Here is a 12,500-nt window from a genome sequence, read left to right as displayed (position 1 = left end):
GTTGCCGTTGTCCTGTCTTAAACTTCCTACTAACAATGATAATAGGGGGCTTGAGCAACGACAACGGCGAAGGCAGCAAGAACGTCACAAATTTCATATTTAGTGGGCAAAAACAATAGCTTTGCACGCCCTGCACGTGCGTGTTTCACTGTTGTCCATTTTTCTTTGTCATTGTCAGCAAAACAACAACGTGAAAAAGCAAAATTTGAGGGATTATCAAGAACGTCAGCACTCGAGGATGAATTTTCATTTTCTCCCCTAAATTAAGTGCCGTTCAGACATGTGCAATTTTTGAGGAACTACCACACCCTTGTCATATTAAAAAATTGCAATGGTCACGAAGCGATTAAAATAACGCGAATTTATATTTTGAGATGACGTTCTCGTTACCGTCGCCGTTGTCGTTGCCTGAGCTCCCTAATGACGCCTTTCACTTATTTCGGTAGTGGGACCAAGTTTATAACTTATACAAGTACTGAAATTTTGAGCAAAATGTGGAGATCTCCTAACGAGGGACAGCCTCGTTTATGAATTCAGGCACAAGACTTTTGCCGTCCGGGATTGGTCTCACCTGCTCCACAAGTTTGCATGAAATTGGCGTGTAGGCACCGCTGAACACGTAAGCCATTTGTTTTGGATTCTTTAAGTCAATTTTGTCAGCATCTTTTGGTATCTGTGAATAATTCATGAAAAAAAGAATGAAGCATAACAAAATAGCCAAGAAAAATGACCAATGTAACTAACGGATGCTGTGGATGGTTATAAAGACTACCGCGATTCGAGCCAGTTCTTCACCTTATAGGAACAGGTATCGCGGCTTCCACAAACTCGTTTTCCCGCTTATTGCCTCGCTTTGAATTTTGATTGGTTGATGGACAAAACTCATTTAGTTCTCGACATTTGTGATTGGTCATCGCAACTGCCACAAAAGAAAAGGAAAGGAACTTTAATTAAGTGTCGAGTCGTTCTAGCGCTGGAACACTAAATGAAATTAACAATTAACGCAAATCAAGTCAAATGTTGGTTTTTGAGGAGAGGGGAAAACCGGAGTACCCGGAGAAAAACCTCTCGGTGCAGAGTAGAGAACCAACAAACTAAACCCACATATGAATGAAGGGGGTAGTTTCTAACGAAACTGTGGAGCTGCGTCGGTGGGGAAGTAGTATACAAAAATTTGGTTTTATCAACGGAGTTGATCATGTAAATTGACGAAGGGCTAACGCTCGAAACGTCAGGTTTTAGAATCTCTAACGGTGGCCAATTTACATGATCAACTCCGTTGATAACACCGAATTTTTGTAAACCCACATATGACGCCGAGTCTGGATGCTTTCACCACTGCCCCATCCCTGCACTCCGCAGGGAGCGGGCCAGCCGCGGGCCAGCCGCGGGCCAGCGCTCCGTCAACAATTATGATAGAGAACTTAAGGAAGGAGACAACCACGACTATGAAAACGTTAGGTAAGAATATTTTGCACGGAAAGGGTGCATGAACTTTCCAGGAAAAAAATTGGAATGAACATTGTGTATTTTTGAAAACAAAATGGACACTTTGTGTTGGATGTCAAAATTAGGCGTGCATCTAATTAGGGTCAAACCTGGACATAAGTGTTTCGAGGTATCAATCCTCGTCGTCCCTGATTAAGTTCTCCAATCACACTTACGAAGGCAGAGTTAACAAAGTTTGAGACGAAATTAATAACAAAGCAATGCAGAAGATTCAACAGGAGAGAATTCGACCGAACAGAAATCAGTAGAAAACGTTTATAAAAAAAACCTTCTTGAAGCAAATCCAAGTGAACACTTTTAAAAAGGTTACGGTTTTAACAACCCCGCTTGTATAAATTACAACAGAGTATGTAATACTGTAAGGAACCGCCAAAAAATTTCACGAACTAAAGTACAAGTTAATCTCAATCAAAGAGCAATTTGATTTGATAATCTACTTACTAAATTCAAGCGTTTGTTAAGGATCTTGAACATCCCTTTCCTCTGTTTGAATAAGACATAAAGGCGTTAACTCAAGGAATTAGTTGCATTTCATTACTTTAAGGCGTTCTCAAGTAGCGAATATTGTTCAGGGGATTTTAGAAGCTAAGCGTACAATGCCTACCTGTGGTTCAAGTTCAGTGAACAGACCAAGCTGTTTAAGTGCGCTGAAGGTAAGCATGTACTCATGACCAAAACTCTGTCAAAAGAAAGGGAAATGGGGTCAAAAAGGGCCCTAGCGTGAAGTTTCCGAATAACACTGTTTTTGGTTGTTTATTGTACCTTCTTACCACTGAGTGGACAAGATATAACAAACCCGAAAGATCCGTAAAAGTTAAAGGTAAAGTAACTTTATTTAACGTCGGTAGTTCCTTCAGCTACGAGGCTGGTATCAATGGAAGCCGACGGTGCGCCCTTTACCCCCCTCTCTCTGTCAGTGCTCCGTTTTAAGGGTATTTAAAGTTATAGCTACACGGATCAGAGGAAAGCCGAAAGAGACGTTGAAGTCACCGAGGATCGAACCGGGGACCTCTTGCTCCGAAAGCCGCGCACTAGCCATCTGAGCCACGTAAGATCGTAGGGTAAAGGCCCGGTCAAACGGCATCAACATTTGCTTCAACATCTGTTCGATTTTATTCAACGATGTTGTACGATGTTGACTGATAGGGTGGGCAAACGGTTCCAACATATAGTTTAAAATTTGATTCAACAACCTGGCCCGGGTTGCTCGAAGCATGGTTAGCGCTAACCAGCGTAAAATACCATGGAAACCTTAAGGTTTTGATACCTCTTAAGGTGATTCCTTAGTAATAGAAGTTGTCGTAAGATTTTTTTAAAACTTTTCTCGATTGTTCCCTATATTATGGTGACTCGAAATGTGCAATCAAAAAAGTAGGTCACCAAGCTCGTTTGAGAGACATAACTTGCTCAAGTTACTCATTTAAGCATTGCGCCTTCATCCATCAAGGACAAGTTTATTCCATCGGTTCAGGCTACGTTTTGCAGGAACAGGAAGCACAGCTTTGACGTAATTCTTGAAATAACAAAACAGGTGAATTGTGTTGCTCAAAAGGAATAATTTAATGTTTGTTTTATGGCACAGCCACAAGTCTTAAAAAGGCACTGACTACGAATGTTCTTCGGGTGCGTGATCTCGAGGAGACAATTTTGTGTCCACGAGTGATGGCTACGAATACTATCTTTCCTGTAACTTTTTTTTCTGACGTAAATTTTTTGTAATTTTTTACAGCGCAAAGAAGATCAGTAAGAGAATAAAATTATGCCAAAAAAAAGATAGGTCACCAACCTCGTTTAGGAGAAAACAGAAAGCAAATCAAGCTCAACCCCTCGACAACACGTCTCCCCGATAGCGCGGTTTCACTTTCACTGTCAAACTTAAATGTTCTTTAGCATCATCAAGGCTATCACTCGACTTTTTGTTTTGTGAGAGTTGAAAAAGTTTCTTGTTTTGCTCTTTACTGCTGTGCTCTGAAAACGGCCATTCTTCTTTATAGCGAGCTTTCCCTCGCGAAAGGTCGCCATTTTGAAATGTTTTTGGCCACGTTCGATATATCAATATTCACACATGGGTACGAGTCTTTATGGTTTAATTTAAATATTTTTTTGTTTAGAATATCCGTTGAGACTTGTGAGACAAAGAGCCATGAAATTTGACCATAAAGCCTCTTAGCCATGCCTGAATACGAACGGGGCTTACGCTGTGTTATGCGCAGAACAGGATGTGCAGTGCAATACTAGGGAATCACCTTAACTATGCCTCTTGGTTCGAGCAACCGGCCCCTGGTATTCAGTCCCAGGCTGAGCCCGTAGTTGTTACTATGGATACGGATATGGCTACGTCATCGAGAGACCGATTAGTGCGCACGCTCATACCCAAAAATGTGGAACAGCTTCAACTTCATTCAACACTCGCGAAAACAAAGGAAATGTTGAATGGTTGTTGAAGTCAACAAACTCGGCGACATTTACATAAGATCAGTCGTAATTGAATTAGTCGTCTTGTGGGAAAATAAGTCGACTAAAACAATTTCCACACGGGGGGACTAAGCTCATTCCACATCGATTCAACATGTTTAAACACGGTTAAATTATAAACGAAGGTGGAAAACGGTTTCGACATGGCTGTTCAACAAAATCGAACGGATGCTTAAGCCGTCTGCCCGGCCCTTAAGCTTCCATTCGCTTGACATACGATAGTACTTAAGCCAACATACCTGAAGAAACCTGTGTCTCAATGTTTGGCAAAGTTTGGGTTCAACCCCTGTACAAATAGAAAAAAAATCAATTTACTGACAAATTTGTGGAACATTGCGTTATGTATTCTGGACATTTACAAAACCATAGATACAAATGTCTGAACGTCGAGGCCAATATGCGATATGATCAAAAGAATAGTTCTGTTGGTACAAAAGTGAAATAAAAAACAGCATTTTACGGTGAGACGAAAAGATCACGAACAAATTCACTTAACTCAGGAGAGAGGCATGCATTGTAAATAAATATCTTGACTAGAGAGTATCTTGTTTTATGGTGCAGAGAAAAAGTCCTCGTTTCAATATGAAGAGAAAGTTCAGTCTGTTTGGACTGTTTGTCGGGAAAGTAGAAGGGTTCAAATAAGCGTAACACGAATGTGTTACACGCATCATTCTAATCATTAGGAATCATTAAGGTACATCAAATGCTTACCGCCACGGGTTAATGAGAAAAGACACAGAAGCTGCAAAGTTTTATAGGGATTTGCCTAATGTTTGGAAATAAAAGGAGAACTATTAATCGGTGCTTCAAGCATCTTTTATGTAATAAATTAATTTAAAATTTGTCAGGCATAAATGAAAAAATATATGCCAGAGGTATTGTGCAAGGCTTGAGGACGACGACCCTATCCAAGCTAGAAGATACATACATACGAACCGACAAAGCTTGTTAATGAAGTTTGTATAATTTATTCAAAGATAACAATAAGGCATCAAAACGGAGGGTGAAATGTGCGGGTTGCAGGTTAGGGTTTGAAGGTCATTGTTTTATCATGACTGAAACAAACCAAACCTTCACAAAATTGCTAACCTAAGGCTATGGTGAAACAATGACCTGCAACTCTAACCTGCACCCTCCTGCATAAAAATGGTTGTATATTCTTTTCGAATTTTCTTCCATCTAAATTCAAAGAAAGAAAATCTATAAATTTGGCCGTTCTGTCGTTCCACAAAGACATAAAAAATGTATGCAAAGAAGTAACTCATCACATCAATTCCGCGCGGCTTTACAGAAAAGATAAAACGGTTATGCCTGATCTCAAAGCCAATCAGATTGCAGAGTTTTGAGGATTCCGCAAGCTTGCGCACCCAACCTCGTTCCCAGGGTTCTCTCCTACTCATTCATCGGAGCGAGTAGGAGAAGAACCCTGGAAACGAAGTTGTTGCGCACCGAGATAGGAAAAAACAAACATGCACAATGTATCTGTCTCGCACATAAAGCCAACAGACCCGTTTAATAATACAATCCTCTATGTAGTCAACATCTTCTTTATCTTCAATAAGTTCCAACAAGTCTGTAGAAAAATATAATTTGTTAAAAAGAAAATACGGGATTGGGGTCCTATTAACGCAATCCAAATTTGACCACAGTCAAGCCGATGCGTAACCTCAATTACCGCTAATCGCGCTTCAAACAACTCATACACTGAGTAATAGCCTAATATTGCACTATTCCTGTGTAGGAGAGTCTTCAACTCTAACACAAGAATCGAAACGATTTCAATTTAACCACTATCGAGGCTCTTCTATCACTGCATTATCGTGTCAGTCACTTACTGCTTCTATCACACTATTTGATCCTTTCTTTTCAAGGTTTTCAATTCAGGACGTCTCACCGTTGAAGGATAATAACTGAACTAAACCTCGATATAACGGACATTACTTTTGTCACTTTCTAGACAAGTCGTTATATCGAAGGTTCAAATGCTGCTACGAAGCTATCAAAAAAGACAAATGAATGAAGGGGTAGTTTCTAAAGAAACTGTGGTGCTGCGTCGGTGGGGAAATAGTATGCAAAAATTTGGTTTTATCAACGGAGTTGATAATGTAAATTGGCCACCGTACAGAGATTCTGAAAGCTGACGTTTCGAGCGTTAGCCCTTCGTCAGAGCGAATCGAGGGATTATGGGTTACGTGTAGTTTTTATAGTAGAGTAGGAGCTACGCTATTGGTGGTAACATGGCAACGTGAAAAATAGGAATATATTAGTTAAATGAAAAGCGTTCGTTAATACCGTGAGGATTAAGGGTGCCGATTTGAAAGATGAACTTTTGTTCCAGATTTTTGCGGCTTTCCGTGGTACCTAGATGTAGGGAAAGGCCGCAGATAGCCATGTGTTTTTTGGAGTGGTTAGGCAGATTAAAATGGCGAGCGACTGGCTTGGATGCATCCTTGTCATTCTTCTCAACATCGCGAAGGTGTTCGCGGAATCGGTCACCTAGTCGTCTACCTGTCTCACCAATGTATAATTTATTGCATAACGTGCAGGTTATGCAATAAATGACATTTGCGGAGGTACATGTGAAACGATCGGTGATCTTAACAGATCGTTTAGGTCCCGTTATCTTGCTAGTGTTAACAATGAAAAGACAAGTTTTGCATCGTGAGCGCGCGCATTTGAAAGTGCCGGGTTGCTCGTTAGTTTTGAGCGCGCTTCTAACTAAAAAGTTGCCTACGTTTTTGTCGCGTTTGAATGAAATAAGTGGAGGTTGCGAAAAGATTCTTCCAGTCTCGGGATCATTTTGGAGTAATTTAAAATTACTAAGAATGATGCTTTTGACTGCGTGATTATGAGGATGGAAAGTGAGGGTGAATGGAATTCTGTCATTCTTATCTTTTTGTGACGTTTGTAGTGATGACTGTCGATCAAATTGTTGGGCGCGATGATGGCCCGCTTTGACCACAGAGACAGGATAGCGGTCCGACCTTGACCAAAAAGAAGCTTTGCGGCAACTTTCGGATACCTCGTTTTATGCCAAAATCCCTAAAGATCTCACTTCCAAAAATCAAAAACTTGTCAAAGACACCATTCAAAATCTTATAGTTAATCAAGAATTACCGGACACTGCCACTAATCTTATCATCAACACCCCTAGAACTTCGTGCATTTACTTCTTGCCTAAAATTCACAAACCCAACAACCCAGGTCGCCCTATCGTTTCTGCCTGTAGTTGCCCCACCGAACTCATTTCTAGCTACTTAGACAGGATTATGACGCCTATCGTCAAATCTTTGCCATCATACATTAAAGACAGCACACACGCACTACAAATTTTCCGCGATTTCAGTTTCTCCGGCCAAGACAAACTTATTTTCACCATGGACATTACATCTCTATACACAGTCATTCCCAATAGCGAAGGTCTTCAAGCACTGTCAAAGAACCTTGCTCGGAAACGCTCCTCCGCCTTGCCGAACTAGTTTTAACGCTTAATTGTTTTTCATTCGCCGGCAACTATTACAAACAAATTAATGGTGTAGCGATGGGCACAAGAATGGGACCTAGCTATGCCAATCTTTTTGTAGGATATGTTGAACACCAATTTTTTAATCAGTACAACGGCCCCAAACCTGAACTCTACGGCCGTTACATCGACGACTGCATCGGCGCTATTTCATCCAGCAGAGAAGAACTCGATCAATTTATAACCTCCGTCAACTCTTTTCATCCGGCTCTTAAATATACCTGGGAGATTTCGGAAACTTCATTGGCTTTTCTAGATATCAAAGTTTCTATTAGAGGCAACGTGCTATGTACTAGTGTGCACTACAAACCTACGGATTCACACAGTTATTTGTTGTATTCATCGTCACATCCATCACATGTCAAGAACTCCATTCCTTATTCTCAATTTCTTAGACTTCGACGTCTATGTAGTGATGACTCCGATTTTTCCAGCAAATCAGAGGAGATGTGCCAGTTCTTCGAAAAACGTGGCTATCCTGTCTCTGTGGTCAAAGCGGGCCATCATCGCGCCCAACAATTTGATCGACAGTCATCACTACAAACGTCACAAAAAGATAAGAATGACAGAATTCCATTCACCCTCACTTTCCATCCTCATAATCACGCAGTCAAAAGCATCATTCTTAGTAATTTTAAATTACTCCAAAATGATCCCGAGACTGGAAGAATCTTTTCGCAACCTCCACTTATTTCATTCAAACGCGACAAAAACGTAGGCAACTTTTTAGTTAGAAGCGCGCTCAAAACTAACGAGCAACCCGGCACTTTCAAATGCGCGCGCTCACGATGCAAAACTTGTCTTTTCATTGTTAACACTAGCAAGATAACGGGACCTAAACGATCTGTTAAGATCACCGATCGTTTCACATGTACCTCCGCAAATGTCATTTATTGCATAACCTGCACGTTATGCAATAAATTATACATTGGTGAGACAGGTAGACGACTAGGTGACCGATTCCGCGAACACCTTCGCGATGTTGAGAAGAATGACAAGGATGCATCCAAGCCAGTCGCTCGCCATTTTAATCTGCCTAACCACTCCAAAAAACACATGGCTATCTGCGGCCTTTCCCTACATCTAGGTACCACGGAAAGCCGCAAAAATCTGGAACAAAAGTTCATCTTTCAAATCGGCACCCTTAATCCTCACGGTATTAACGAACGCTTTTCATTTAACTAATATATTCCTATTTTTCACGTTGCCATGTTACCACCAATAGCGTAGCTCCTACTCTACTATAAAAACTACACGTAACCCATAATCCCTCGATTCGCTCTGACGAAGGGCTAACGCTCGAAACGTCAGCTTTCAGAATCTCTGTACGGTGGCCAATTTACATTATCAACTCCGTTGATAAAACCAAATTTTTGTATATCAAAAAGACGTTCGTGACAAAGTCATCCAACATGCTGAATAGTAATGGTCTATTCCATTAATTACGTCTATTCCAGATACATATTGCATTATAATGGTATAATCGAGCGTAATAAGTCAGCCAATAAAGTTGAGAAACTTCTCCTTAAAAAAACACTCTTTGTCAGACCATTGCAATAACCCCCCAAATATACAATTCAGCGGGAACTGTGCCGTTGCTTTTTTTATCAAATCCCAAAAAGACAACAACAAATGTTGTTCGTGAAAAATTTGCAGTAATTGCAGTAACAGTCTTAAAATGATTGAACTCTGTTTCGCCATTCGACAATCGAAAACAAAGGGGGATTTTGTTTACATACCGTGTTCTGCACGAAGGCGTCTTTCAAAATTCTCTTTTGTCTTGGTCTTTAGCACGAACTCACATGCCCCAATATCTAGTTTATGTAAGTCACTCATAGTAAGTAACATGTGACCGTATATGTTGTTGCACGTTTGGCAGAGTATCTTAAAACTGAATTGACACGAAAGGTTTTGGAGAAAAGATGAACAGGTTTATTTCACGTAGTGGTGGTAATTCATGTGGCTTTTAGTTGAGTGCCGTAAGTACTTTCGCTAACACTTCCACATTTTCTTCATTCCTTTGATTCCTACGCTTGATGATTGGCTTAACATTTGCGCGCCAAAACTTCAGCCAATCAGAATTGAGAATAAAATTACTAGTGCCTCGTTCGCACGCGTTCTCTGCACTTGGCTCCTGATATAAACTTCCCCTGTGTCATTATTGGCTTATTTATTTCTCTGCGTCTGTTCTGATTGGCCGAAGTAATTAACTTGCAGTTGAAAACCGCTCGAAGCCAATAAGGAAGCGGTGTACTTATCGACAATCTGCGAACCTACGAAGAATAGGAGACTATACATGACTTCATAGTCGGGAGGATTGGTGACTGCGTAACTGGATCTTATGGCATAAATGGTTGTAGGACTATCCGAATGGAGGTTATAGGGTAAATCGTAGATGATAAAGCTCATCTTCATGCAAGGTACTAAAAAAAACAAAACCAAACCAAAAAAATGATTTATAAAAACCATCCAATGTCCCATTATTACTGGTGTGAACCAGATATTTTGTCTTTCAGTATTGATGAAAAAAGGATTCAAATCACACTTACGTATTGTCAAGCCCGTGTGTTGCTGTCGTAATCCCCTCAATTCATCGGACACGTACTGTCTCATGTCGCTGACAGTTGACAGGTGCTGCCGTTTCTAAGACCAGGAAAAAACAACGAAATATTCAGTGAGAGCGTAGAAAAGAAGACTGAAATTTATCATCTTGAAAAGGAGAGAGAGAGAGGTTAACTCCAATTAAAACGAGAAAATACAAACCCTTTCTCTCCTACAATGGCCATCATTTATAGATTTTACTCTTTCTAACGCCGCACGATTTTACTTGTCAATGGACAACCCCTCTAGGGGCGATAGGGTTAATAAACAATTAATATACAGAATCACAAAATATATACGTGCAGTATAAACAGTGATGATTATGTTCTTAATATCTAAAAAAGAAGTTCTGTTAATAACCGTTTGAGTCAAATCTGACACTGCTTCAATCTCAGATTTCAGAAGACTTTTTTATTGGCGCAACCGACAGGCTTTTCGACTGTTTTTTTTTTTTACGTTATGGAAATTAGCATTGCATATTGAAGCGATTAGATTTAATGAATTTTGAAAATTGTTCCACGGCACGCAATGCTTGTAGGTTGTAGCTATGGGGTGGACGAGGGCCTTTAAGTGCGTTGCAATTCGCTGACTTGAGAGTTTCCTTTATCACGAGAGGAACGAGAGAAAGAAAGCGTATGTCAAACTGACATCGACTCAGTCAAAATTCCGTTTATAATTTAGTGTTGGAGCGCTTTCTGACAGAGATTTGTTACCCATTCCAATACAACTCTTTCTTCTTTCACCAAGGTTAGTCCACTCATGGTGCGTCTCTCTCTTTGGATGCAATTGGATTTTAAAATGCTGTGGCAACCTTAAGCCTTGCCCAAATGTGGAGACTGATTGTTGGATAGCGACGTCACGCAAATTCTTTAGTGGCATGCGGCAGGAGGGGCAAGTGTAGTTCAGTAGCAGACAAACTCGCCACTTGTAAAATTTTTTTTAAGTGAACGACTTAGCATATAGAACCCAGTTAGTTGGAGAAAACGACAAATAAATTATCTAAGTGGCTGAGAAAATGCCGAGCGTGAAGAGACTTCCCCATTAAATCCCAATGTTACGTTAATGTCACGCCACTGCAGTGCAGGTTTCGGGTTAAACCAGTGGTAGAGCCCATGACCGATGCATCTGTACTTACATCATACCCTGACTGCACCTCCTTTGTCTTTTGGCTTAGATAACCAAACACGTTGGAGAAATGACGATCTCTAATGTCACAGAACACCTTTGGGAGGCAAAGCAAAAAACAGTTGACGTATTAAACAGGGGCACCCAACGAGAATATAGTTCAAAACCACTTAAACATAGCATTGTCAAACGTATTTTAGTATTTAAACGATACATATAGGCATATTTTTATCCCCAAAAATTTTTTCATCTGTTCGGATTTCCTAGCCTAAAGTCTAGTGATCCGAAAATTATAGGGATTAAAACTTACCTTTCCGAAATTTTCAGCAAGAAAAAAGGCTCCCGAAAATTCTGGGTGACCTTTTTCGGGTAAAAATCCGTTAAAAATGGGCAATTATACCATTTTTTAGATGTTCGAAAATCCTAGGACAGTCAGGCAAGCAAGAAATTTTATAACAAATGTTCCGAAAATTCTAGATCTCAAATCGTCGTCCGAACAGATATTTTCCAAAAATTGACGTTGGCTGCCCTTGATTAAATTTCTCATTCACTTATGTCACGCGAGGCCACACTCGAAACATTTGCTTCCGTCGCATTATTCCTTAGTTAAAATGAATCTGTAGGAAATGCGATCAACACGCCATTTTCTTCAATCTTTTCATTCATTATGTGCCGGATATCAAAATGCGCGATACAGAAGGATCACTGCGCTAGTTTATCCCGCCCAGTGACATGTCACATGATACAGTGTACGGCTGACCCAGCGGCAAAGGATAGTTCATTTGAATCTGTTCGCCAGATTTCAATTAAAGTTTTGCATCAGCTGTGTTCATGGGTTACATGAGCCGCCGAAAAGAGATTGAAATATTTAAAAGTTTAAGATGATATTTACCGAGAAAATGGTTCATTTTATAGGGAGATGGCGTGGTCCAATGGTTAGGGCGTTTGGTTTGCATTCCGTTGCCCCGGGTTCAAATCCCGTTCAAACCTGTGGGGCCCGTTTCTCGCAAGTCCCGAAAAGCCATTTGTGAACCTACTAAACGCATGTTCAGGAAGGCCGATCTTTTAGCACGTTTTCAAGGTACCAAAAAGCAAACTGACTGTGAAGTTTGACGACTTAATCCTCTCCGTACGTGAGATAGAGAGGGAATTGTGACACCCGAAAATGGCCCGGAAATTTTAGGGACTTTCGAGAAACGGGCCCCTGGTTTGGATTTGTTTCCGTTTGTCCCGGATTCAACTCTACCACGCTTTGCATATAGCCAAA

The 12,500-nt window shown here is 40.5% G+C and overlaps 1 protein-coding gene across 1 annotated transcript in view; it reads right to left on the bottom strand.

Moving 5' to 3' along the window:
- The window catches only part of LOC138039141 (vacuolar protein sorting-associated protein 33B-like), a 32,559-nt gene that overhangs the window by 4,952 nt on the left and 15,107 nt on the right, over nucleotides 1-12,500 (bottom strand). Inside the window, exons 12-20 of the mRNA XM_068885326.1 lie at nucleotides 11,244-11,330; nucleotides 10,057-10,150; nucleotides 9,247-9,321; nucleotides 5,493-5,557; nucleotides 4,696-4,750; nucleotides 4,224-4,270; nucleotides 2,114-2,188; nucleotides 1,951-1,992; nucleotides 572-673 (exon numbers count right to left, since the gene is read on the bottom strand). Of these exons, the coding sequence (XP_068741427.1) occupies nucleotides 572-673; nucleotides 1,951-1,992; nucleotides 2,114-2,188; nucleotides 4,224-4,270; nucleotides 4,696-4,750; nucleotides 5,493-5,557; nucleotides 9,247-9,321; nucleotides 10,057-10,150; nucleotides 11,244-11,330 (642 nt within the window). The remainder of the gene's footprint in view (nucleotides 1-571; nucleotides 674-1,950; nucleotides 1,993-2,113; nucleotides 2,189-4,223; nucleotides 4,271-4,695; nucleotides 4,751-5,492; nucleotides 5,558-9,246; nucleotides 9,322-10,056; nucleotides 10,151-11,243; nucleotides 11,331-12,500) is intronic.

The sequence above is a fragment of the Montipora capricornis genome, chromosome 2, assembly GCF_036669925.1.
Source record: "Montipora capricornis isolate CH-2021 chromosome 2, ASM3666992v2, whole genome shotgun sequence".
In the NCBI taxonomy this organism is placed as follows: Eukaryota; Metazoa; Cnidaria; class Anthozoa; order Scleractinia; family Acroporidae; genus Montipora; species Montipora capricornis.
Note: the sequence above shows the minus strand (reverse complement) of the source record. Positions and strands in the feature narration are given on the sequence as shown.